The following is a 27,976-nucleotide window of genomic DNA, read 5'->3' as shown; positions in this document are numbered from 1 at the left end:
AGAGGAGAGGCGCCCGCAGAGCGTGCCGGGCGGAGCTGCGGCCTGCCTGAGGGAAGGCTCACCAGACCCGCCCGCGGCACCGCAGGACCTGCCCGTCCAAAGAGGGGTGAAACGGACCGCCGCTTATCGCTGCCCTCCTCCAGTTCCAACCTTTTAGGGCCCATCCCCCACAGGCCTTCCCCGCTGCGCCCCCCCCCCCGGCCCGGCCACCTCCCGCAGGCACGCCGAGACCGCTGCGCACGCGCCACGCCACCGCGAGACCGCGCATGCTCAGCACCGCCCGGGACAGAAGCACCGCCCTTCCCACCCTGCGCATGCGCGAGACGAGGAGGCGGCGGAGGAGGAGGGGGAGGACGGGGAGGGGGAGGGGGCGCGGGCGCGGGCGCGGGCCCGGGCCCGGGCCCTCCCATTGGCCGCCGTGGCCGTGGCTGGCGGGCAGTGCGCATGCGCCGGGTGTGGCGCGGAGGTTTGAACTGCGGGGCGGTTGGAGCCGGCGCTGACAGGAGGTAACTGCGGCGGGGGCAGCGGCCGTGGCAGTAGGCCCCGTGCCCGGGGGCCTCCCTGGGGTGGCTTCTCCGCCGGGGTGGGGGGGCTCCTTGCCGCCGCTCTCGGGCTTCGGAGCCGGAGTGCCTGAGCGCGGCGGTGGGGCTGGGTCGGGAGGGCCTCGGCTCCTTCCGTTCCCTCAGGGCCGCTCCTCTGCGGAGCATCACAGAGGGGTCTGCGGGGGCGTCCAGGGGGAGCCGCTGTGTGGAGTTGGAGGGGGAAGAGTGTGCGTGCGTCGGCTGGCGAGAAGGGGAAGGGATGTTCGTGCCAAATACCCGTGTGGAAGTGTCTAGTACTGAAAGAGCTGTGCAATGGCGGGCTCGCTGTTAGTAAGAAGTGGTGTTCCAGCCTGTCTGTTAGTTCTGCTTTAAGGTCTGGTGGTGCTCTCTTCCCCACCAAACCTTTCTGGTAGAAATCCTGCAGGACAAAAGAAAAAAAAATAGGCAGAGCAGGTGCTAAGGATTCTGTGAGAAAGCTGTTGTTGTACTCCAGAGTGTGGTAGCGGAGGACTGTTAGCTCGATCTGCTTTCTGAACCGCTTACAGTGTGCTCAGGTGATTCAAGGTGCAACAAGCAAGATTCCAGAGCATTTGGGGTTTTCTGTAACTCTTACATGTCAGTCCAGCTCATGTCAATCTAACCACGGTATAGTCACCATCAGGAAGTTTCACTGTTTCGAAGCATCTCAGTTATTCTTAGCCACCATCATGCAAAGCATCTTTGTAGGAGTTCTGGTGTGTTTGGTGTTATCCTTTAATACTGAGGGGGTACATTTCACCTGATGTCAGTAGGTTTCATTTGTAAATTGAATGCCCTGTGTGCTCTTCAGAGCAGGTCTCAACACATCTAGCCAGAGATTTGTTCTTAGTATGCTGCACAGGGAAGTTAGTGACAAACAAACCCGTAGGAAAATAGGGATGATTCTAACATCTTAAGGAAGTGAGAGACAAAGAGGGAGTAGGAATTGAAAATCATTCTGTTTTATTGTGTCAGGAAAGCTGGGAAGCAAAAGATAGGCTCTACCATCTAGGGACGCGCATGCATACTCTACCAAATCCAGGAAATTGTAGCAAAATTTCACATTTTGTGGGTAGAAGGTTGATGTTTCTAGCATATCGAGGAGAAAATGACACTTATCGTGGTTGTATTTTGCCCAGAGCTAGGCAGTTGTGTAGTGTTGGTAGCTCTTGTGCTTCACTTGGAAGTTTACCAAAATGTCATATTTCTTTCAATCCTAGCAGCTGGGTAGAAAGGCTGCAGAATAATCTAATTTTTTGTAAAATAGGAAGATAAGTTTCTTTATGATCTTCTAAAATCTGTACATTACCTTGCAGGAAGTCATGACCTGATGACTGATTACATTGGCATACACAATACAATTAGTGAAACTGATAATGCACAAACTAAACTCAGAAGAAAATTGTTGATTGTGTTTTGCTAACTTTCTGCTTATGTTAATTTTTGGATTAAAATACTATATAAAATTTTATCAGACAATTTTTAAATTGAAAGGAGTTTGTGTTAATTTTTACTTGTACATTTTTTCTTCCCTTTTTAATGAAAGAAAGACTGGAGTTTTGACACACTTGTCCGTGCATCTTCTGAATATATTGTCTGATCTTTTTGGTGGCAGGCAGCTCTAAATGATTTCCTCTGAAGTTACTCTGTTACGTTATGCAGGATCCCTCTAAAATCTGTTTGTCAGGAAAACAAATTTTTCTTTTCTTGCAGGGAACTGGCTCTCTGATGTTCTTCAGCTGTTGGATGCTGATCTATTTTCTTGCCTCTTCATAACTGAAGGATTGGAACCCACATGACAAATGAATAAAATTCTCCAGTCTCAGCTGAGAGTCTGAAAAGATGCCGCGAAGACAGAGTTTTAAGACCCAAAAGCAGCCTCTGCAAGTTCACCATAAAAATCAAACTGATCTCTCTGCATGGCGAAAAGGAAGGACAATTGACCCTGAAAAAAATGTCCAGAATAATCAGTCTCCTAACAATCAGAAAAACGACAGCAAGCAAGGCTCTCTTGAGCAAGCTTTGAGCTACTTTGAGAAAGGTAAGAGCAGTTTTAAGGTTAGCTACCAAGTACTGAAAAAATAACTGAATTCTTAATAACAACAATGATAAAAAAACCCTAATTTTACCTGCTGTTTTCCCTCTTCACTGCCTGAGATTTGTAATATTTCTTTAATGTCTTAAAAGGTTTTCCCCTTTCTGTTACTATGTAAAGAACCCAACAAAAAGGAATATATGTAGGGACAGTTCAGAGGAGTTTAAAATTGTTTTCAGTTCAGAAGTTGTCTCATCCTTGTGTTGTCTTTTTTTTTTTTTCCCCTAGTTCAAGACCGAGTTTCACTGAAAAAGAACAGTGTTCTGCAGAAACACTTGACTACTGTGGAAAGCATTGCCCTGCAAAGTGGGTTACCCCCTGAAGCATTTGATGTATTGCTAAACGTGGCACTCAGTGGCAAACTTGGTAAAATGTTTATATACTGCTAGTGTGTCTTCCGTGGATGTCTTTCCCCTCTAATCAAACCTGTTTGAGATAATGTGTTTATGGTGACTGTATTTTTAGGTACTTTAGTGTAAATTTAATCTTTCTGGCATGCTTTGGTGTAATTTCTGAGTTCATGCTAAAATAACCTCAGGTTTTGCTACAAGGGAGTGATATCTGGAAAAATATGAGGCTTGTTACAAATATTTTTTGAAAAGCTTATTTCCTTTGTTTGTAATTGCAGGTCTCTGAAAGGCTTAAAGTATGTCTTTAGCAACCATTGTGTCTTTGCCTTGTTGTAACTGTGTAGGTTACTTTTCCCCAAGATCAAAATAATTGAACAAACTGACGTAGTTGTATTAGTGAAACTTGCTAAAAGTAAAATGTCATCCTAACAATCAATTGAGCAATGTCAGTGCAGCTCTCATGCTGCTTTCTTAGAAATGGTGGCCACTGTTTATACTTCTAAATAATGAAATACTCAATGAAAAAAAACCTTAAACTTTCCCCTCCCTCCAACCCAAGAGGAGCACACAAGGTTCTTTCCCCATTATACAAGTGGTTTAGTGCTTTTCTTGATTTAAAATTACTAGCTTATCTCCAGAACACTAATCTGCTGATGTTTGGCTGACAGTCATATACTCATTTGCTGAAGGAATTGTTCGTTTAATTTTACCAGAAATTTGTGTTACTTTTGGTTGTCTTGCCAAGAGTTTAAAGGCTATTTCAATACTAAAATACTCAATATTCCATTTTCTTTCTTTAAGCTGGAAAGAAATATTTGTCATCATTTTTTGAGGTATACGTAAGTCCCTACTAGATTCTTGTGCACTGTTACTTCAAGCAATGAACCTCTGAATAATCTTGTCCAGAGGGAATTTTTACCTAAGCTGCAAAACCATGTCAAAGAACCTGATACATGGGCACCATCTTATTTTATTGTTTGTTTTCCAGCTGATACAGTGAATACTCGCTTACTGAAGAGCCTGCTTCCAGCCTCAGTAATACCAGAAACTTCAGTGGTTTCATCTGTATCTTGGCTCTGTGTCAGTAAATGCTCAGGCAACATCCAGGTAACTTAGTAAATGTTTATAGTAGTTATTGCTTCTGCACAGAAATGATGAGGACACATTATTTTAGGAAGAAAAAATCCTTAGGTTTTAATGTACGAGGTTCTTACGTAAGATACTGTCATTTAAAAAAATTGGCAGAGACGCCCATTGCTGGAACGCAGTGGGAACTGAGGAATGTTTTTTAAGTGTGAGAGGAAATTTGCACAGTTCCTCCTTGTCTTGTATCCCTGAATTCCTTAGGAATGGTTTCCCCACCAACATTTCTGTGAAATACTTCACCTATGTGACGCATTCCTCACCAACTTCAGCAAGGTATTCCTTATGTTCTGTGTACCTTGGCCATGGCATACATGACGACATGACAATGTTAGCAAAACAGTCTTGTTTGTCTTCATGTAGTCTGCTCAAAGGTTTACATCATAGCATCATTTAGGTTGGAAAAGACTTTTAAGATTGAGTCTAACCGTAAACCTAATGCTGCTAAGTCCACCACTAAACCATGTCCCAAAGTGCCACATCTACACATCTTTTAAATACCTCCAGGGATGGTGACTCAACCACTTCCCTGGGCAGCCTATTCCAATGCTTTAACCCTTACGGTGAAGAAATTTTTCCTAGTGTTCCATCTAAACCTACCCTGGTGCAACTTGAGGCCATTTCCTCTTGTCCTATCACTTGCTACTTGGGAGAAGAGACCAACACCAACCTTCCTACAACCTCCTTTCAGGCAGTTGTAGAGAGTGACAAGGTCTCCTGTGAGCCTCCTTTTCTCCAGGCTAAACAACCACAGTTCCCTCAGCCACTCCTCATAAGACTTGTGCTCTAGACCCTTCACCAGCTTCATTGCTCTTCTTTGGACATGCTCCAGCACCTCACTGTCTTTCTTGTAGTGAGGGGCCCTCAGATCATGTCTAAGGGTTAGCACATGTTCAGAACTGAGCTGCTTTTTCCATTCTGATACGGTAGTTGGTGCTCTTGGCAGGCTTTCTTCCACAGCTGAATTATCCCTGTACTGTTCATCTGTAACTATCTGGTTGTCCTTGAAAGTGGCATGTATCCTTCATGATTGTGTCTCTTAAACTGTCTAGTGACTAGTCTGTCTTGCTTTTACCCATCACTTAATGTAATACGGCTTCTTTCCTTCCTGCAGCTGCTTTTTTTAAGATGGCTGATCGCGGTGTTTGACTTCATTGATCATAAGGAACAACTTCATGCCCTCTATGGTTTCTTCTTTTCCTTCCTGCAAGATGAGAAGATGGTAAGGAGAGCTGAAGAATATATGGAATTGACAAAATAAACCTAAATGTTCATAAGTAGTATGCATATTAATGCTAGAGTTAGTCTAGAGTAGCTGTTGGTTAGAGACCATTTTCTGATGGCTGGATTTTTTTTTTTTATTTATTTATTCTAAGATTACTGGGTAATTTAGATTCAGAAACAGGGAAGTGCTGTAGGATTGTTTTAGTTTCAGTGCTGTGGTCTGGTTGTTTAAGCATGTTTCCAAGGATTGCCATTCTGCATCACAAACAGAGTGACAGTATATTCTGTCTAAATTCCAAAGAGTGACTACGATGCTGCAGTCTCTGGGATTGCCTTTGATGTCAGACATCAGCAGGTGAAGTCTCCCATTCCTGCGGAGAAACTGACTTGCACACCTTGGGCAAAAAGAAAAAAAAAACCTTTTAGAGCAATGTTTCTTTAAAGGTGAGGAACTCTAAATGGTGTTCTACTTAATTGATTTGAAATGTGGCTTAAATGAGAACAAGCAATCAGGAGATTTCTGCTATGGCAACTGTAAAATCCAGGTGCTGGAATATTGAAATGTTTGGATTCAGTTCATATTAAGATGATCTTGCCAGTCATGTTAGATGTGAAATTGTTAACATTCTTTCAGTTTAGAATATTTTCTGGTTAACTTTTAAAGTTCCTGAAGTTCTGAGTTATACTTCTTGCAAAGTTTTTAATTGTTTTAGGTTAACATTAGTTATAATCTTTTCATAAAACTGGATTTAAGTTCTTACTGTTTAAAATAGCATTTTCAGGCATGATGGGCCAATTGGAAATTGCACCAGAGTTGTTGTGAAACTAATCTAAGACCCTTACAGCCTCAACTGTAGTTAGAAGCTCTAATAAATTATTTTGATTCAAAGGTGCCTTTCTTTTTGAAAATGTAATTGTACTTTCACTGCTGACTCCTGAAATATCTAGACCATGTTCCAAAAAACAAGATCCAAGCTCCCTGAGTAGCTTGATTACTATGGGGACTGCTCATAGTGTAGATAATGTTTTTAAATAAAATTGACATGTGACATGTAAAAAAAATGCTACTTTCTAAGTGAAGCAAGGTGTGCTCTGTCCCAGTGGGGACACAGTGATGACTTGAGGCAGCCAACTGAATGAAACTATGTTAGCTTGTGAAGCCTGTATGTTGCTTTTAGTGTATCTTGGTTAGCAGTCTGCACCAGCAGGATAGTTCATTGCTGCCTTTTCTTTGCAGTGCCCTTACGTCTGCCACTTGCTCTACCTGCTGACCAGGAAAGAAACTGGTGAGTATATCCAATTGTATGAGACGGAATACCATTTTATTTCGTATTCTGTTTGCTGGCACTGCCTTTTCTTCCAAAGGAGCTAATGCAATGACTAGCCAATATATTGCTTTTAAGGTAAGAGAGCATGAGTGGTAGTTCAGCCTGATTTGGAAACCTGTCTGCTAGCCTAGAAATAAGACTGATTGGTTCTGCTCTTTGCCATGACTTTCTGTAATAAAAGTGATGTTGCATTTTTGCTTAAATATCTGATCCAGTGCTTTTTAAATCCATTATGTTCTTGATGGTGTTTCTAGTCAAGCCTTTTCGGATTAGGAGACTGCTTGACCTCCAAGCAAAAATGGTGAGTTTATTTCAAATCTTGTAGAGTTTGAACTGTGGTTAATAATGCAGTTTGTAAGACTAATGTCCTTACAGGATGGAGAAGAGTGGTTAGTGTCTCAGGACAGGGTTGGACTTGGAATTGTAGGTTGTAGTTGTAGCAGCAGGGCTTGTCCATCTTGCATATGCATCGTTAATTTTCATTTGTGTTTTATGAGCACACAGAAATGACATGCACAAAGCTATACGTTTTATGACTAGGTGTGGTAAAATCTCTGAAGCAAGGGGCAGCTTCATTTATCTATTACCATCTTTAATTTTCTATTCATCTTCCAAGTGGTATAAAAAAATGACTGAGAAATACACGGTTGTAGAGGATCTTGCTTCCTTTTTTGTAAGAAAAAACTATTATAACAACATGTTTTTGGAGCATTTAGACAGCAGAAGACTATTTTTCATAGTTTTGATTGTTAAACTTTTTATTAGAGTTATGACTACAGAAAGTTCTTTCTTCAATCCCCTTCCTATGGTATTTCATTTACATGGTTTCTGTTCTGCCTTTCATTTTCAGTTGTTCATCTATGGTTACTTACTGGCATGTAGCTTTAGAAAGCTTTTAGTAGTCACTGGGGTTTTTTTGCTTCTAGAATACAGTATTCACTTTCTGTATAAAAACATACCCCACGTGTTTTACCTCTTGTTCTGCTATTTGACAGGGAATGCAGTCTTATCTGCAGGCTCTACTATCACTTTACAAACTCTACTGTCCTGAGCTGGTGACCATAACCCTTCCTGGGAAAATGAAGGTAAGAATTAGATTTAATCTACTTGGAACCAGTACTTATGACAGTATTTGTACTGAGCTTTCCACGTAAGTTATAATATGATTTAGTGGTGAAGATTAATTCTATTTCCTCTTTTCACTGAGTAATATCAGGTTTAGATGAGGATTCCTAGCCTTGCATTTTGTTCCCTTTTCAGCACAAGGAGATGATTTGAAATGGAATGGCATGTACCTTTTTCCTTGTGAGGTTTACTTTAATACTCCTTTTGGTGTTCTTGCTGGTTTTGACTTGTTTCACACAGTGTTAAGTTCTTCAGGAAACAAACTGTCTTAATTGTATAAGGCACAGTCCAAATAGCTGACTTTCTCAAGTACAAATAATGAAGAACAGTAAGTAACTTCCTACTTGGAAAGTCTATGTCACAGGAAAGAGAAAAAAAGTGGGGAAAATAATGCGGTAAGCTGATTTGTCAGAGCCTCAAGGTAACAGCAAAAAATACGACTCTCGTTTTAGAAAGGCCTATGTGTGTGATTAGCCCCTTGACCAAGTAGAATATATGTAGCAGAAACTGAATATATAACAGAAAATAGCAGCAGGTGAGACCTAAATTCTGCAAAAAATTTTCTTTTGGTACTTCAATGGGATAGACTTAGGGTTTGGGTTTTGGGGTTTTTTCTTAGGGTTTTGTGGTTTTTTTTCTTAGAAGAGACATTTAATTTATAAGTAGGCAAGTTCTGTCTGTATAAAAGAATTTGTTATATTTCAATCTGCTTGTGTACTTTGCTCTATAAATTTATACTTTGCATTGTGTTGCACAGTCATGTGTTGGAGAATTTATATTTTTTGGCATGCACAGAAGTGAAGTAAATAACTAGCAACTAAAACTCAAATACATCTTCAGCTGTTTTTATGAACATGCTGTGTTAACTTGTATAATAAAAGCTTGATTACCTAGGCCCAAACCAGTCTGATACTTTTGTGATGATTTGGCATTTGATCGGGATTTAAAGACTGATTGCAACTGAAGTGGCAAAAAATAAGTTTTGTGCAGAAAAGGTGTTGGGTTCATTTTTCCAGTTTTCTTTTTAACTGTAGTATCCACATATTTGAGAATTCAATTACTCATTGAATTGTTCTGTTCGGTGGATATTACTGATGCTGAATTCGGGAAGCTTTCCTAGTAACTTGCATAAGCATACCTTTGTTATGCTTTATTTTAACATATGCTTGAGATTTACGCTATAAATTGATTGATCTGAATGAGGATTATAAATCAGAAGTGCTGGACATGTCTTCTGAAAAAGGGAACATTGTTTCAGCAGGAAATAAAAGTGTAACTGTTGAACTATAGTTAAAAGGTAATGAAACTGAGGAACAATGAGAGTTCTGTGCTGTGAAAACCTAGCCTCTTGGTCTGTCAAACAGAGTTGAGTGTATATACATTGCTGTGGTGATGTTTATCAGAATAGAAACTGATCTTTCTGTCATTTTGTCTTAGTTTGGCTTCTTGCATAGATGTCTCATTTATGTTTTCAGACTTACTTCAAGAATTCAGAGGGCCCATGGAAAGCAGGAATCAACACAGTAAGGCAAAGAAACCAGGAAAACTCTCCAGTGTTCCAACCACTGTTTTTAGGCACAGCCCAACCTCAGTCACGAAAAAGGGTAGGTTATGGGCCTGAGGTAGACCCTAAAAAGGTGCAAGGCAGCTGTTTTCATAATGAATATTGCCAAATAATGGGAGTCAGGCTTTATTGTAGCACTGGGGAGGGTGGAGTAGCTATATAGAAATGCTGCATTCCCATTATAATGAAAGCCTGGATACCATTTTTGCAAAACAGGGTCTTTATGGGAACACTGGTCACAAGTGCACTTGATTTCATTGGAAACCAAGTCATTGTCATTCATTTGTATTTCTTTTCTACAGAAATGGAATACCCAGTTGATTATACCTGCGAGCGGTACAAACACAAATAATTTAGAAGAGGACAAGAAAAAGAACCGTGTTGATTTGTACAGTGTGAGTGAGTCTTTTCGAGTGGAGCAGCTGCAGACCTTTTCTCAGCTTCTACAAAATATTCACCATCTAGAAGTGAGTTTCAGGAAGGTCTTGGTAAGCTCACTGAATGTTTTGAGAGATCAAAGGATATTCCTCTGTGCCCTGTTTATATGTGAATAGTGTGTGGGCTACCTAGTTCTAACAGAGCATCTAGTCCTACCTGAGGGTGATGAATGAGTCCTGGAGATGGTCTTGTTGCTGGTGAAAGGATTGGACAACTCTGGCAGAATGAGATTCTCTGGCAATTTGCTGATGTAAATACTGAATAACTTTTTTTCTTGATTTCTCTTGCAGTTTCCTTCCCAGATGGGTTCAGTGCTAACAAACCCTTTATTGCTTCACTACATGAATTGCATCAAAGATGAATCTGTTTACCTAAGGCTCTACTATTGGATGGGCCAGACTCTTCAGGAAGGTAGGAACTTAGTATTACCTTGCATGGTAGGGAGGTAAAGGATGCCTGAAGCTTTACACCTTTCAACAATGGTACTTTGCTATTCAGATTTATAGTGATAATCACATAGTGTTAAAACAGCTACTGGAGGAGAACTGAATTTTGTTTCTGATTGTGCTTATTCTTGCTGTGCTCATATTCAAATACAGTGTTCTCTCCTGTTTAGAATGCACCTGGTGTGCGGTTGATAATAACCAAGATGAAGAAGAATTCAAGGACTTCCTGGAAACTGTCTACAAGACCGAGTGTTTCTTGCAGGTAAGTGCCTGTTTTGTGGAAGCCAAGGGTTTCATGAAGTCTTCCCTTAAAATACTTTCGGGACTTACCTGTTTCCTGTAGTATCTCTGAGAAGTGACAGTGTCCTAAGTAATAAAAATACATATTCCTATAGAGAGTCAATATTCTGGGGATGGCCTTCTTTTCTGCAAGAAACATAATTTGAGAATGACATTGAGAATGATAATTTGAATGTCCTGGTGAATTGTATGGCAGGAAGGAGGTGTAAGCCTGTTTCTCCAGGGTGCAGTGAGTATGGCAAGGTGCAGGCATACGAGATGAGTTTTTGAGTGTTCATTTTCTGCTTTGTAGGAGGGATTTTCTTCATGTGAAGAGTTCCTGTATAAGAGCCTTCCTCTCTGGGATGGCTTCTGCTGCCGATCACAAATCCTCAGACTTGTGAGTTGGATCCCCCTCAGCAGCTTCTCTGGTATGCGTTGCAGATCCTTTGGGTGAGGCTGGACAGTGTCTGATCTTCGGGGCAGAATTTGTGCACAGATTGCATAATGCTTTCTTATTTCTTCCAGAAATAAAGTCACATCTCTATGATCCCCTGGCACAGTTCTTTTTCACATCATCCCTTTACTTTAAGGTAATTTAAGTGAGTACAGTTGCTGTTTACTTCTAGTTGATATTGCTATCTGCACTTGTGTCAGTTGTAGCAGTCTGAGGGATTGTATAGGGGACTTCTTTTGGGAAAGTCTGTGTCCAAATGAGGGTAAAATATATACTTACAACATAACTTTTTTTGGAATTTGAATGCCTTTAAGATATTTTCTTTTTTGACTTTTTTGACTGGAAAAAAGAACTGATAGTACACAGGACAATAGTTGGTTTGTTTTACTGTGATTTTAGTATTTGAAACTCACATTCTCCAGGAAAAACTATGTAATGCATACATTCAGTTCAAGGGGACATGCAATTATCTCACTGCTATTTGTGAGGTCCTGAGAAACTCTTGATACTTTTCCTTATATATATGTCAATTCTTGTGGCACTTTTTGTTTAGTATTATTCACTTACGTAAATTGTCGTCAACCTGTTTTCTTTTTGCCTCTTGCAGTGCAGTATTCTTGAGTGCCTGAAAGAGCTGTTGCAGAATTGGTTAAATTGGCATGTGATTCATCTGGATTCACAGTCTGATTCTCAAGTCCATTCTTCGTAAGTTTGTCTGAAATGAATGCAATACAGTGTTCTGTGCATGGTTCACTAGTGTATTTAGATACATATTCTAGCCCTATTACCTAGCATAAAGACCAACTAGAAGGTTAATAATGCTGTAACGTTTCTGCTGTGTATTGTAAGCTACTTTGTGAATCCTGTTCTTTCTTTAAAAGTATTTCTGTTGATGCTGAAAATTGAAATGTCCAGAAGTCAACATCCTTGTAACACTGACAGCTGGGTCATGTTTGTAATAATGTTGGTTACAATATGTTACTAGATATATTGAAGAGCAAATGCATGTTGCTGAACACTTAGTGGGGCAGAAGGATAAACTTCAACTTCTTTTTTACCACTTTTCCTTTTTACTGTTAGCAATATTGTGTCATGTCATTGCTGCAGGAATACCACCCATTCTGAACTACTGAACGTGGTGGCTGAACTAATCCACTTTGTTGGATGGATCTCTACTCTTGCGTTGCGTTTGGAAAACAATCCTACTTTCTTGCTATACTTCATCCTGGATTTCTATGAGACAGTATGTATCCTGTTAATTTTGGCTTTCAAAATCCCAATACTCTAATGCTGTTTGCATTTTTAAGCTAGGGCATGAAAACACCTTCCTTACTATAGCTTACAGAATTCTGTGAATAAATGCAAGAATGTTCCAAATACTTGGTAGATCTACAGGTGATTGCTGCTGTTGCATCCACAGGCAGAACTAAATATGCTGCTAGAAAGTGGTTGCTCTTAAGTCAGAGGTGTACTGTGGAAGAGGAAGTAACAATATGGCATAACGTGCTTTTTTAATGCTAATTTATAGAAAAGAACAATGTTCAGTTCAATTTTAAACAACATATCCTGATTTTTTTCCCTTAAATGTTCCCTTAAAAAATGAAATTTTTTCCCCAGTTTGTCCTGTAGACAAACTAAGCAGCACCAAATAGGCTTAAGCCTGTTCTCTTTTCGTCACGTCCTCTCTGTAGATGTGCTTACTGCCATGTGAACTCCAGCCATGCTGTTGTTGCTCCTACGATTTGGATAAAATTGTGAAGAGTTGAAAAAACAATGATAGTTCTGGAATCTACTTGTAACTAAAATGTCCATTAAAAATGCACGAAACTAATGGACAATGACATTTGCATAAGACTGTGTTTAAAATAAATGCTCATTTTATGGGAATATACAGAGAATAATGCACCCTTTGCTGTATGATTATTGGTGCTCTAGCAGACAACTAGGGTTTTCTTGATGTTTTGCTTATGTATTCAGAACTCTAGAGACTTCTAAAATCATGCAGTGGAGATATTAAGTAAAGAGTCTAGATTTCTGAAAATACCAGAAATTCAGTTACATGCAAATATCTGCCTGTATGTTACATGGTATAGCTGTACCAAAGGCAAGAGGAAAGGTGAAGGTCTGGAAAACAATCTTTAGTGAAAAGTCTGTTATGAGATTAGGAGAAGGAGTCCTAAAACGATTGTTGTACCTAATTTAACAAAATGTAAAAAGTATCCATGTTTGGGATGGTGGGCTGTCACAGCTTAATTGTTTATGGTCTGAGCTGTAGTGACTAGATTTGTATATTCTTAGATCACTACTCTTCTGAGAATGATGTGTACCTTCCTGAAGAGCATACCTTTGGGAATAGTTACTGTGGCTAAGCTACACAGGAAGCAATGTGTTAAGTTACAGCAATATTGCTTTCAATTATTTATCCATAATTTAAGACTGTTGTCATAGCTGAAGATCTTGTTAAATCTGCAGAAATTTTTAAATGTCTTTTTTACTTAAACTCAACCTTAAATTCTAAACATGAGTCTGATAATAAACCCATGTTTTATGACCATATCATCTTCTCTTAGAGCAAAGCTTTATTGTGTGTTCGTGCAATTCCAGCAAGGTCAAATAGAAAGATTTAATTTCCTAGTTGGACGAGGTGTGTGGTCTGTTTGGTTTGCTGCTATCAGCAAACCGGGCTAGGAACAAGGTCAAGTCTAGTGCAATCCCAGTGACGTATGTCGGAATGATATAAAAGATCAGAAAAAAATGGCTGCTGCTTTTTTATAGGGATCTGGGTAGATTTGACTCCGCAAGTAACGATGTCAAAACATATGGTATATCTAAATGGTTGAAACAGAGACCAAGATTTGAACTGATGAATATGTCTCATACCAAGAAGGAAACAAATGGAATTGCTTCACCCTGGCCTTACCTCCTAGGTGAAGTTGATGGAGCTAGCTGGAATTGCAGTGTCATGCTCTCTTTTGCTTCAGGGTTTGTTAATGGTAGTAATAGTCTGCCTGGATTTGCTTTCATTCCTGCAGGCGTGTGACATGTATCTGAGATACAATCTGCCTTTGTTGATAATGCCTCCTGCTGGAGTTTTCTACCCAGCACTTCTCAGCATGGATTCTGTCAGCTTGAATCAGCTCTGCTACATTATGTACAGGTACTACAAATGGTGTGGGCTGTAGGGACTCCTTGTCTTCTCTTTCTGTCTTTTGGAAATGAAATTACTTTGGTGTAAAATCTGAAATCTACTTTTTCTTACCATGCAAGGCAAAGGTGAAAGTTCCGGTTGTGTCCAGCTTTCATGATACAGGATTTTATAGCTGTAGTTCCTACTCTTCTTTTCAGTCTGTTATCCAAAATAGCAGGATTCTGACCTCTTTCCTAGTATTATTTCCATGTCTTTGATATGTGAAGGAAGGAGTTCCCATATTGTTTTGTGAGAACTTAAGTCAGCCAGCTGGAATCACTAGTAGTTAACTATACAACTTCTCACTCCTGTCCTTTGACCACTAAACTTGAGCTTTTCATTACAAATTCTGTAATGTGCTGAGTAGGAAGCACTTCTGCCACCTACAAACTGTGGGAATTTGGAACCGCCTTGTGCTGCCTGCAGGTCCAAAGACAGCACTGTTTAGTGCTCTGCAGGATCCACCAACATGGCCGCTGTGCTTGGCCTTGTTAGTTCCAGTGGTTGCATCTGAGAAGAAGAATAGTCAATTGCTGACAGCTGGCACAGGGCTCTCCATGTGGCTTTTTCTCCAAGGAGTTTGCAGGGTAATTAACATGACAGGATGGTCTCTGGGAAATAAGAGGAGCTAGTGCTTATTATATAGAACAACTGTCAAGTTGTGTTACTTTCAGTGGTTTCTGTTTCTCTGCTTAGTGAATGAAAGTCTCCCTTCTTAAAAACACACTGCATTTTTCTGCTGATTTTAAGGCTCTGTGTCAATTCTTGTGTATTGCCTTTATGAAGGTGACTGTCCCAGGCAAACCAGTCATGTTTTAGTCATTTAAGAGATGAATATTATCAGGTGTCTCCCTACTCTGCCTGGAAAGGGAGTTCTATGCCAATTGACAAAGTCCCTTTGAATTCTTTTTCATGTTTCTTTTTTACCAGTAAAGTTTGATGATCTCTCATGGAGGAAATAAGCTTTCTTTATACATTCCTCCAGCTTTTTTCAACACTGCTAGGTAGTAAAAATTTACAGGCCCTCAACTTTCTCTTTTGTTTGTTTTTTTTCAGGTATCGAACCAACTTGGTGGCTGCAAAAGAAAATGAGCTGAGTAAAAAGGTATTGTGGACAAATCTGCTATGTGCTAGAATGGACCTTAGCAAAGGGTTTAGTTGAATGGAGGGGAGGTGCTCTGATGGCATTCTTTTAAGGACTGGAGAGAGCACACAACTGCTTTGAGGATGCTATTTATTGATTTGTTTTCTTGCCCCTCAGGAAACGGTGCAATTCAGGTTCAGTAACCAGACATACCAAGAGTACAACCAGTACATAACAGCTATGGTGGGTTGTCTGTGGACATCCAGTGTGTTCCAGAAGGATATTCACCCTCAAGGTCTTCATATGGATGACGAACTGCTGAAGAAAACCGCAGTGCAGGAATTCAAAAACAGCTTTAACATCGTCTACCACCCAGCCATGATGGGCTATGCTGTTCTCTTCCTGCAGCAGGTAATGGTATAGGCCAACATTTAGGCCTTTGGCATCACCAGATGTTCTGGCTTGACAGTTTCTGTAGAGAAGTGTCTCTCGGTGTACTGGCTGATTTGTAGAGTCAACTGATCTTTCAGAAGCTGGTATGGCATTCTGTGTTTGTGTCAAATCAGTGGCACAATTTGAATAGTCTTTGTTGGCATGGTATGAAAGCATGAATGTAACAGTTTTAGATGTGAATTTGTGCTTATCATTTTGAGGATAGAACTAAAATAGCAAAATAATGAAATAAATTACTAATTCAGTAAAAGCTTTGCAATAGTGCATCCTGCCCCACAAAATATGGAGTGTGACCTAAACTTTTAAACTCCAGCAAGTCGAGAAATATTTAGTTAAATTGTATACAGGTGCACACGGTAACAGTGCTTTCTGGCTCTTGCAGTAGCTTTTGAGAATCGCCTATTAAAAAAGAAATACAAGTAGCTACTTCAAGTACAGAAGTTAAGATAATATGGTGCTCTCTTGTATTGTCTGATACAAGTTCTGCTAGAAGTCATCTTGAATTCTGGGTGCCATCATATATTCAATGCAGCTACTGAATGGTGAAGGGAGCAGCTTGCCAGAGTTGCTATTGTTCTGAGATGTGCATGCTGCTCTAAAAACGGAGGTTTTGTAGGGGGTGCACAAAGATGCCGTTTTGTTGCAATGAACACTGGCAGACTGAAGGTATGCGTAGGTGTGGCTCCTGGAATGAAGCAAGGGAAACTTGAGGTTAAAGTTGAAGCAAAGAATGCTGGTTAGGAAGACTTCATAAATTTTACTTCCTTTATATACTCAGTGTCCTCTATCTAGGTAGTTTGTCTCTTAGTGCTGTTTAAACCCAAGTTTTGTCTTTGCCAGAGGCGGCTATTTTATTTTTGTTGTATACAACTTCTTTTCCTTGGTCTTTCTCCTGTTGTAGCAGGATTAGTTTTTCATATCTTTTGTCTAGATCCTTTCTGTTCTGAGGCTTCCTGATTCTTCTTTGTAGCTCTTGCAAGTAAAAAAAGCAACCCCAAAAACCTAAACAAACAAACCAACACCAAACAACCGAAAAAACAACCCAAAACCTTCTGGTGGAGAATTTTTGCATTCTTCCTACTGCAGAACCAAGAAAGATTTTGCTTAGCAGCTATCATAGTAAATACTTAGTCGCAGTGCCATCTTTTCTTAAACACTTCAGTGCTGAGCACCAGAGGGCACTGCTCTGCAGCACACTCAAAGAACACAAGCAATAATCTAAATGTCAGTAGGTTCTCTCCTCTTGCTCTTTCTCATTGTTGGGAATTATGTATTTAATGTTTTGAAGGGGTAGCTTTTACACTGTAGAGAGACAATGGTTAAAGATACTTATCAATATTCTCTGTTGCTATCCAGTAATGCTGCAGCACAGGGCAAGAGGGTCTCCACATTACCTTGCCACTTACGGACACAGTATGATGCTGGTAGCCCATTCTGAAGTATGATTAAAAAACTCTGAATTTCTTTGCACACCTGCAATTCCTGATTTAAGAGGGGACTAAGCAGAGGCCCAGCAACTCTGGACATACTCATTATCTGACTTGATACTGTTTTTATTCCTCTCCTTAAGGCTTGGCCAGATGATACCACCTTCAACTTCAGTTTAATTAAGGTAAGATTTCTTGTTTTAGTGAAATGAAAACAAGCGATTTTCAGCAGCTATGTGGAAGAGGATGTGGTGATAATATTCACCAATTCCACAAATGCTCTATAAAAACTTTGAAAGAGGAAAATTCCAGCTGTAGACTTTGGTTCAGTCTCTTAATAGGGCCAAACATGAGGGCATCAACATCTGAGATGTTATGTATCTAGCCATCTGTGGGTAGTGGTCTGAGATTTTTATATATTTCCTCCATAAGTCAGTGCAGTATCAGGACAAGGCTGTTTGTTGTTCTCTGCAGGCTTCATATTTTTGGTGTACCTGAAGCAGAATTTCTATTATCAAGGAACTTAATATTAAATTCTGAGATGGATGTGTAGCTTTGTTATAGCTTTGAACAGGGATCCTCCACTTAGCAAATACAGTGGCAGGTTGTTTCGTTTCCTGTATCACAGTGTACTTCAAACCTGATCTGGAAGAATCACCATTAGTGATGAAAGGAAGGCTTTAATATCCATGTTCATTTGGTTCCTGACATCTTCACTGTTGATCCAATAGACTTTTCTCCTTTTAGAACTGGGATTTATAAACATCTTCAGTATTAAAAAAAGATCATGATTTGTCATGTTCAAGCTAAGAATGTGTAATAAGTAAGTGAAAAGTTTGGGCACTTGGGAAGAGGACATGACCCAGTATACCTGTGGGTATTTACAGACTAGGATGGATGTTGTCAAACTGTGGAAGGTGATATTTGCAGACCTTTTCAGATTGGCCTAAGAAAGAGACTAAGTTATGTCTTGTACATCTGACTATGCCTTCTGTTTTTATAGGGAAAGAAGTGGAACTGGTATCTGGAATATCTCTATGCGCATGGTTTAAAGGGCCTGAAGGTCTTTATTGAAAGCAGCATCAATCGTGTTTCCCGGGCCTCTCACAGTAAAGCAGGGAATGTGCAAGTGTGACCCTGGGACTCACTGGAGCCTTTTTATCATATGGAACAGGAAAGCAGAATACAATGGACAGTGTTACTAAGTCTTCCTTCTTCAGAGGAAAGAAACAGAGCAATTACACTTGTCTGCATTTTTGTACTGACATCTGTTTTAGGAAAGCAAAGACACAGAAGGAATGCTTAGGCTGGCTTGGTTCACTAACACTGAACCCTCCCTCTTGTACCTGTTGAACTTCTCTGGTCTGAAGATGCTAAGCTTATATGTTATGTATCATCCACATTTTTCATCCTTATTTTTCTGTTGGAGTAATTGCTTTGATTGAGAAACATTTTCCATCTCAAAACTGCAGTGAGCAGTGCTGCTTCATTTATAACTAATGTTGATCCCTGACCTGCTTTGCCTTCCTCGACAGTAGGTTATGAGAAACAATTTAATCAGCCTTTCAGGGATACCATATATGTACTGGATTGGAGCACTACAAGTTTACCAATTCCCCGTTGTACCATGTATATACTGGCTTTTAACAGGCTGACCAAACTGACCTTCCTGAACTTCATTTTCATTATGAAGCTTGCAAAAGAGACTTTTTGCCAACATTGCTTCTAATGTTCTTCTAATGAAGCTGGAAAATTTGGTGCTCAGTTGATGGTTTCTTGATGGTTTATTGATGATTGAGCACTTGAACAGAGTTGCCACCAGCTCACCATTTTCTATTGATAAGTGCAAATGTAGTTTTCCCGTTTGTGGTTTTAGCTCTGTACGTGTTGTATATTATACGTGTACATATATATAATTTATATTCTGTAAAATGTTTCCAACATGCCATTTTGAAGGAACTGCTACAAAATGTATCTTCTCCTGTCAATTCATTTTAACACTGAGTAGAAGTTGGGAGAAGCTGAACTCAGGTCTCCAAAATCTGAGTGAACTTTATTTCACTGCTGTAAAACGAGATTGTAACCATTTGAAAGATGGGTCAGAGTATACTGAATGTTGCATTTTGAATCTGTACTTTGATCCTGTAAAGGAAACAGTCCTGAGAGTGACTCCAGAGCCACTAAGGATGTGTTTGGTTTTTTCATCCTCTCAAAATCATACTGGCTCTAGGTTGAGTACCATACTTCTCAGCTCAAATAGATGATCTGGTTAATATGTGTATATATATTTATATGTGTATATATATTCTCCAGAGAATAAGAAAATCTTTCACTGAAGACTTTGAAAGAGAGATTTGCAGAGAGATCTGCTTAGACTAAAGTATTGCTCTTTCTCATCTGGCTGTGTTATTCCAGCTAGTGTAAGTGGAATGCTTATAATTTCTGTCAAGAGAAGCAGATCTTCAAAAACCCTGATTCTATTTACTCAAGAGGGGAAACTCCACAAATTACAAATTCTTCCAAGTGGCTATGTTTCAAGATGTGGTCCTAACATAGAACCAGTTATCTCCTTTAAAGGCCGGCAATCCCTGTCATAGTGTTGCCTGTTGTTTGTTAGACTTGTTAAAGGTTTCAGCTAAGGACCCAAGAAATAGACCTCGGTAGCTCCATACTTGTTTTTATAGTTTTTCTATGAAGCTACTGTCAGAAAGGTGTTGGAAATGCTAGCACTTACACTGGAAAGCCTGTGTACTGCATTCCATAAGGACAACTTAATCCTTAGCTCTTGTCCTCACACCATACAATTGTCTTCAGATGTTGACCAGACTTGTACTTCCATATTGCTGCACTGGAATTCTGTATAGGAATAGGGCTGGAGGGATTGACAGCCCTAGGGAAACATGAGATGGAGACATGGATCCAGTTATGGATCTGTGTACGGCACACTCATTCAGTGGAGAAAGGAGAAAATACGGAACACCTCGAAGAAGCATTTAGTTCTGGCTAGGAAGACAGACTTCATGTTACCTGGGTGCTGTTTGGAGTTTATGTGGAAGGAGCAGAGCTCTGTATCATTCCTGTCAGACTAGAAGGTGCTGCCAAAGTCTTCATTTCAGTTGTGAAAGGTGCCTAGATTCATAAGAGTGTGTGTGATGTATGTAAATGTATTTAAAGAGTCTTATAGCAGAATCCTTTAGGATATACTGAATGTTGTATAGTTATTGGTCCCTGAGATCAGTTTTCCCTTGAGGCTGGTGTTTGGTTGAGAAAACACAGAACAAGCATCACAGGTCTTTTATTACGCCCTGTGTTACAAAAGTCTTCAAACAAATTATGTACAATTTTGTCATTCAGGTGCACAGGCTGGATGCTTAGAGGTGCAGAAATAAAGAAACAGGGCAGATAATTTTCCTTTAATGTCAGCTTTGTTGGCCAAGATGGCTGTTTAAAATCCTTCCCATGCAGCAATGATGTGCCTAGGTATTACTGATCACTTGAGATGACTTTTAGCCTCTTTGTACACCTTGGTAGTTCTTGTCTTCTTTCACAGCTGGATTTTTTTCTTTTTTTCTCTAATTGTCTGACTTTACTAACATTCCACTTGAATGGATGAATGGTCCTTTTAGGGAGGAATATGCTGCTGTACCTCTTCCTTCCTCCCCTGCCCCACGCTTTACCATCTAATCACCATGGTAAATTTTGTAGACCATTTTCTATTACAGGCATGTGCTCAGAGACTTGGCTGACCACAGCATCTGCTCTGAGGACTAAAATGCAGATAGTTGAGACCCATCCATTTCATGGTAAGTGACAAATCAGCGATTTACTTCTAGTGCCTGTTTCTGCCCGTTGTAAGGTGCTGCCTGTATGTATACACTATGAAACTAGCAGAAACAACTGTTTTGTGGTACTATTTGATAAGAATGATGCAGGATGAAAAGTTCATTTAAGGCTCACTCACATGTTGTCAACCAGCACCCCAGAATATTTCAGTTTAGGTCAGGCCTGCAACCTCCCTCCGAGGGTATTATATTCAACATGATTCACTAGAAAGAAAGTGCATGCTTTCATGTCACTTGGGTCTGCTCTTGAGTGTTTTTTCTTTCTAAAGGATGCTGTTTCAAGATCCAAATTTCTAGTATCAGCAGATCTCAGGGAATGCTGGTTTGTGTCCTGTCTACCTGTCAATAAAAGTTGATGACTTGCTCCAATTCCTGTCTGGCCTCCCTTTTCGGGAGGCTTCTACATGCTTTCGATTTAGGGGTTTTGTAATACTACAAGCAGGCCAGGGCAGTGGTCATTTCAGCTTAACCACATTCTGCAGCTTTTCTAGTAGCCTATTCAGATGCTTCCAAAAAGTGAGGCCTTTCCCTCTAGAAAAATCTTTGACTGGGTATTAGATAGGATTTCAAAGTACAGGGCCAGAATCCTGTCTGGGGTAAGCAGGCATAGCTCCACCAATTTCTAATTGGATCTATGTTGAGTTGCACCAGCTGAACATCTGGTCCACAGTTCACAGAACCAAAGCCATTAACTCCTACCCTGTCAGACACATTAGCCTGAGCAGTATGCATCTGAAAATGCAAATACCTCAGGCTAGAGTTAAGCTGAATTCTTTTTCTGAAGCCACATTTGCTTTGTGTTTCTGTTAATCATTATCTTCTTTTGTGGGGAGAGATTCATTTGTGTATTTTTATGCATCAGCCTGTGTTGCCCTTTCAGAGAGAGCTTGCTCTGAAAGAGTTAATAATTTCAACCTGTTTTCAGCTGGAATGAAGAAACTGGTTCTTCTGTGTCCCTGCTTTCTATTCTCTTGTTGGCCTACTTCCCTCTGCTTGCATTTTGCATTCCTAATGCCATGAATAAATCAGGACCCAAGGATTTAGAAGGTGGTACAGCTGTAGCCACTCAGAAAATTGAACCTCTGAGGCTTGCACTGCAGCTCTAACAACTGCCAATATGTGCGCTCCTGAACTCTTCTAATAACATTTAACTGGTACCAAAATAAAATTCACTTTGGCCTTTTTATATAGTTTTAATTTTTTTGTGCCTCTACCCAGCGTCTCCTCACTTGGCTCCCTTTGTCTTTTAGTTAAAGCTCAGTTATAAGCCCTTTAGGGCAGGGCAATTGCCTCTCAGCTGCTGTGACAACATGGTTTATCACAAATCTTTGCACAGAGGATCAAAGAATAAGGGAAACTGAGGGATCTGACCTGGCTAAGGGTTCATCTTTACAGAATCACAGCACAGTGAAACTCCAGTCTGGCTGTGGTCCTAGATCCTCTGATAACTTGTCATTAATAATACACACTGGACTGCTTTTATTTGTAGTGCTGTGGCTCCTGAGAGTGAGGGAGCTCTTTATGTGCTCTTTAGTCAGAGGATACATCCAGTCTGGGTGAAGAACAACAGGCATTGGTAACAAGCTTGCTCTGGAGAATTAATATCTTGAAAGAACAATGTCTCCAAGTATTTTCTTTTTGGAAAGATTATTTATGTTGTACCAATCCCTTTCCCTCATGGCTCTGCTTTTTAGAATAAAAATAATCATTCTGGTCTGATGATGGTTTGATTTCACCAAACTTTGCTTTTGACTAAGAACATCTTTTATGACCTTAGCATATGGTGACATGGTTTTTGGCACAGGATTCCCAAGATCTGTATCTAGCTGTTAGAACTGCCCAAGTAACTCCCAAGTAATTATAGTTGGCAAGGGAGGTATTGAAGTACATAAATAATGTTCAGTAAAGTGCAGATCTTGTAATGCTGCTTCATTTCTCTGCTTCTCAGTTTCCTGTCTTGTAGGAGTAAAAAGTCTGCACAGCAGAGGGTAAGTTTTTAAAAAATGCCTTAATTATTTTGGCATCTAATTTCCATTTTCAGGCTCACTGTGGTCTGGCACAAACGTAGAAACAAACAGTTGGTCTTCAAAAAAAAAAAAGCTGCAGATACCTTACACAGGTTCTAAATACTATTTTAACCTTGACTGTATTTTGAAAACTAGGCTCAGAAGTGATCCCATTCTACAGCTTAATGAATGCACATGCATCAGGCAAGCTTTGGTACCTGCCAGAAATGTGACACAAAGTAGACTGTTCTAGTACAAGCTAGGTGGTGGGATATTAAGTCACTGTAATATGGTTGAGCTCCTGAGCCTCAGGCATTCGGTTTAGGTGCAAATTGCAACAGATAACTTTTGAAAATTTTATTCTCTGCCTACATCATTTGGGGTCTTCCTTTAAAGAATTCAGTGATAAGCTTCTTGTGTATATGTATATTTTTATATGCAGCTGTATTCCCATGCAGTTTGACTTGCTCTCCTCCAGTATCTGTGCTGCCTGTAAGTCTTGAGTGTGATCTCTGCAGGAAGAGGTTGCTCTCTGCAGGTATTCTCCCAAACCTCTGACTAGAGTCTCTGGGCCTGTAACATTCCCATCATAGTTTGTTGTACACGGATCACTAAGCAGTTTCCTTTCTCTTAGGGCACCTCTGTTCTATGTCGAAGTGAATCTTCGGCAGCTTCTGTATGATTGCTTTCCTTCTCCTTTGTGTGCATGGCCCAGTAAATAAGGAGGGGGATGGAAAGTACATTGTAAATGTGTTGACAGCTTTTGAAGAACAAAACAGCTGCTGAAACTGCCTGTCTGCCTTCCCCTTCTCTTCTGCATGTTTTTTTTTTCTTTACTACCATTTTCTCCTTTCTCTTTTCTTTCTCCATCTCTCCCCCAAATTCTTTTACACTCTTGACACCCACCCCTCATTCTTTTGGTGCTTGCTGCTCTGAAAAGATTTCCTCTCTCCCCTATAGTCCTTTTCATTCCTCATTCAGGGGGGACTGTTTCAATCTCTAGGAAGGAACAAATGAAAAGGGGGATTCATTCTGTTTCTGAGTGCATGTCAGCTGTCTGCTTGTATCAGTTCTCTACCCATTCTTCTCTCTCACCCCAGGTACTGTGCTGTTAGAAAGTATCCCGCTGTTTTTCTAAACACTTTTGGCAGGGTCGAATCTGTGCTTGGAAGATTTTTGTGCTTATTGATGCTAGCAAAGGAGGTGCAGTTATTTATTTGACATCAGTTATTTAAACAAAAAAAGGAACAGGATGGTACAATATCTGGGCCACTATTCTTAGATTCTTGTCAAGCTGAATTTAGGGCCCCTAATTCTAGTTTTGCTCCTTCTTGAAAAGAGGCTTTTTGTGCTCTACTCACAGGCATGTTTGCCTATCTAATGTACTGGAATTGATGAGCAGGTCTGCCCCTTTGTGTGAGATATGTTCCTTCTGGCTTTCCCTTTGCAGGTAGGCACAGTATACTGCTGTTTTGATATGGACGGCTGTGTGAGAACTCAGTTGACAATCAGAACGACAATCTGTTACTTCAGTTAGGAGGAGACCCAGATGAGGGAGCCCGATGTCTCAGGAAAAGAGGGATTCACAGGCTCTTGGGGAGAAATAGGATTTCTTGAAGCCATAAGGGACCTTGTCCTGGCTCACAAGCCTTTCACCAAACCCTTCTTCAGCAGCTGGATCCACAACAACATTGTTGGTGTATGGCTCTAGGGAAAATGCTCTTTTTTTGGTCTCTTCCTTTATTCTCCTTTTAGTGAGGATGCGCTTTCATATATATTCTCAGTCAATGTTTAGCTCTGTTCTTTGGTTTAGGTGTTTGGGGTTTGGAGACTGTTAGGTAGGATATCAAAGACTTGTTTCTGCACGTAGGAACTTCACAACCTCCAACTGCTTCTCCAGCACTAGTTGGGGAATTAAGCTCATCAGGCTCTACCAGCTGTTTCTCTGCTCAAAATGCCGCATGGGTTCCTCATCAGAGGTTGCTTGACAAAATGCTGCAGCACTCTTTGTGCAAGGAAAGATCAGTGGAATACAGGTGTATGAACATGCTCTAACCTACTGCCTTCCTTGCTGCTGTTGTGTTGTGCTCCCTAAAACCTTTCTTCGCTTTGCATTCTGTGTGAGGGATTTTTGACAATTTATTCCACACCAGTAAATTGTAATCTTCCTTGCATAATCTACATTCTAGATTCATAGGTAAAGGATCATTATCTAAGATATTTTAATTGGGATAAATTGATAAATTTGAGCTTTACTCAGAAAGGGAAAGAATCTAGCAGTTTCCAAAGGTTGGTGATATCACTTCTTCTGTACAAGAGGGAAGATGATCCTCCTCTTTCAGGAGATGTGAGATTTCAAAAGGAGGGAAGTTGCAGTGTTTGAAGAGGAGACAGAGTGTGCATTTTGGGAAACAATTCTCTGTCAAGGAGTCGGGGTTTAAGCCCAGCTGACAACAAAGCACCATGAAGCTGCTTGCTTGCTCCTCCCCCCCATGTGATGGGGAGAAAATACAAGGAAAAGCTTGTGGGTGAAGTCAAGAACAGGGAGGGATCACTCACCAGTTATCACCATGGTTAAAAACCAGACTCAACTTGGGGAAAAACCAATCAATTTAATTTGTTACTAATCAAATCAGAGCAGGCTAATGAGAAGTAAAACCAAACCTTAGAACACCTTCCCCCCCCCCTCTGTCCTTCCCAGTCTTATATCCACTCCTGATTTTCTCTACCTCCTCCCCCCCCCCCCCCCAGCGGCACAGGGGGATAGGGAATGGGGGTTGGGGTCAGTTTGTCACACATTGTCTCTGCTACTCCTTCCTCTTCAGGGACTCCTCACTCCTCCCCTGCTCCACTGTGGAGTCCCTTCCACAGGAGACAGTCCTACAAGAACTCTTCAACGTGGGTCCTTCCCATGGGCTGCAGTCCTTCAGTCACAGCCTGTTCCAGCACAGGCTCTCCCACGGAGTCCTGGCCATCTTCAGGGGCATCCCCCTGCTCCAGCATGGGGTCCTCCCTGGGCTGCAGGTGGGCATCTGCTCCCCTGCTCACCTCCATGGGCTGGGGGGGGACAGCCTGCCGTCTCACCACGGGCTGCAGGGGCACAGGGCTTTCTTTCACATTCCCATCTTGTCCCCCATTGCAGGTTTCCCTTCTTAAATATGTTATCCCAGAGGTGCTACCACCGTCACTGATGGGCTCAGCTTTGGCCAGAGGCAAGTCCAACTTGGAGCCAGGAAGCTTCTAGCAGCTTTTCACAGGAGCTGCCCCTGCAGCCCCTCCCCCGCTACCAAAAACTCCGCCACACAAACCGAAAACACAGGGACTATTTTTGAAGAGGAAGTCAATAGGTGGGAGGTTATGGGAAGCAAAAAAGTAAAAGTAGTAACAGCCTTTAATGGTGTCGACAACCTGAAGTGTTGAAAAGGCAAATACTAGAATTTTAGTTAATATTTTTATTGTTTGGTAATGCAAGACACTTAGTGTGTTGGATGGTCCAGCTTACAAGTGATTTGGCCAAATTAATATTGACTTTGAATAAAGAGAAAGTAATAGAGACTTTAGGGTCAGGCCAGACAGCCCTTGCTTCTAGCTTTTTTAAATTTTCAAACTAAAAATACTGTTAGTGTATGTCAAAATAGCATAGTTTTCACCATTCATTTTCAGCAAATGCATTTGTATTCAGGGTATTCTGCATTTTGTGACTTTGTATGTTTACTCAGTGTGGCTGATTCTGATTTCACAAATGTAAACTGGAATCTGTTTCAATGATTTAAATTTATTTAGACTCCAGTGTTTTAAAGGGAGCGATTCTGGTGTAAATCAGAACCTGACTTCAATTTCATGTCCGTGCCTTATAAAACCTGGCTTGATTTTTATCTATTGTATGTTTGTACACTGTATTTAGCATTGTGTGTCTTGAGATGTCCCTGTTGGGTAGATGGGGATTCTTAGTTTTGCTAAAAGGGTACATATTTGCCATTTAGTAAAACATAAAATGTCTGAAATGTTTTGTTAGGGAAAGGCATATGGTAGGTACCACTGTGTCTTCTGGAAGCTGGGTTCTTGGAGTTCCTTGGGAGATTTTTTTTGGACTAAGTTCTCTTCAGAACTTAAAGCACACCAAATTTAGCATCCCATCTCATAAACCTTCTCACATGCTTTAAAAAGTTGTAGTGCTTATGTGAAAGGCTGTGTTTATGACAAATTTGAGTTCGTCTCCCTGATTTCCTTTGAGTTCTGAATTGCTCGGCTGTTTGTCCTAATCTTATGCTTAAAACAGAAGGTATTGGGGGACTTAGGAAGATGCTCCCAGCCATGGAAGCAATTCTTTCACCAGAGATTCTGGTTTGTCTCAAAATTTAAGCTAAACTGACACAAGAGATTTTTTTTCCTGCTGCATTTTGCTGTCCCTAAACTATCAACAATTTAGGATGCATGTAGTGCAAAGCACCTTGTTTTTGTGGTTCATGCTGTCTGTTAATGTCTCTGTGCCGATGTCTGTCTTGTGCATGTGTAACTTGGCTTGATATGTAGTCACTTTTTTTATCCATGTTGTCATGTCCCTTAGATGCTGTTGGTGACAGATGCATGTTGCAGTTGGATTTGGTCATGTCCCTCTGTGAAATGGTGTGTTTGGAGTTACCTGGATAGCCCTTCCAGCACTCTGCTGTGTTTTTTTCCCCCTTCACTCTCCTTACTTAACCCAGGACTTACTATTTGTGTGTGTGTATGTATGCACAAAAATAGCCCAGAAGAGACTCTCCTCATTTCTGTCTTCCTAAACATATCTACTTTTTTTGGTCTAAATACAGCATTTCAGAATGAGTTTTGTTGAATCAGTGCAGCTGTTGTGGAAGCAGAAGCTATTGAAGAAGCTTTTAAAAGCAGAAGGTGTGTGGAGTGAGTACATATTCTTGGGTTGGTACTTGAAATATTCAGTGTTGCTCCTTTTGGAACCAATTATAAGGA

At 40.6% G+C, this 27,976-nt stretch overlaps 2 protein-coding genes across 2 annotated transcripts in view; both read left to right on the top strand.

Moving 5' to 3' along the window:
* Positions 1-430: 430 nt before the first annotated feature.
* On the top strand, positions 431-18,404 carry CENPI (centromere protein I). The gene is made up of 21 exons (XM_075053818.1): positions 431-506; positions 2,274-2,601; positions 2,884-3,021; positions 3,994-4,112; positions 5,263-5,370; positions 6,610-6,658; positions 6,955-7,001; positions 7,696-7,785; positions 9,301-9,429; positions 9,692-9,856; positions 10,118-10,238; positions 10,444-10,535; positions 10,866-10,983; positions 11,081-11,145; positions 11,617-11,714; positions 12,117-12,252; positions 14,042-14,166; positions 15,253-15,301; positions 15,458-15,691; positions 17,304-17,345; positions 18,164-18,404. Exons 2-21 carry the CDS (start codon positions 2,403-2,405, stop codon positions 18,293-18,295), a joined length of 2,256 nt encoding a protein of 751 aa, XP_074909919.1. The 5' UTR covers positions 431-506; positions 2,274-2,402; the 3' UTR covers positions 18,296-18,404.
* A 2,511-nt stretch (positions 18,405-20,915) lies between these two features.
* The window catches only part of DRP2 (dystrophin related protein 2), a 39,233-nt gene continuing 32,172 nt past the window's right edge, over positions 20,916-27,976 (top strand). Inside the window, exon 1 of the mRNA XM_075053812.1 lies at positions 20,916-20,963. The gene's annotated coding sequence lies outside the window, so the exon portion shown is untranslated. The remainder of the gene's footprint in view (positions 20,964-27,976) is intronic.

Source organism: Buteo buteo, chromosome 22 (assembly GCF_964188355.1).
Source record: "Buteo buteo chromosome 22, bButBut1.hap1.1, whole genome shotgun sequence".
In the NCBI taxonomy this organism is placed as follows: domain Eukaryota; kingdom Metazoa; phylum Chordata; class Aves; order Accipitriformes; family Accipitridae; genus Buteo; species Buteo buteo.
This window is presented reverse-complemented; position numbering and strand designations above follow the sequence as displayed.

Excerpts from the sequence above, each read along its gene's own strand:
- CENPI (XM_075053818.1), top strand. The coding sequence starts at position 2,403 with ATGCCGCGAAGACAGAGTTTTAAGACCCAAAAGCAGCCTCTGCAAGTT. Across the intron at positions 10,239-10,443 it reads GGGCCAGACTCTTCAGGAAG|AATGCACCTGGTGTGCGGTT; the intron begins GTAGGAACTTAG and ends TCTCCTGTTTAG. Across the intron at positions 15,692-17,303 it reads CTGTTCTCTTCCTGCAGCAG|GCTTGGCCAGATGATACCAC; the intron begins GTAATGGTATAG and ends CCTCTCCTTAAG.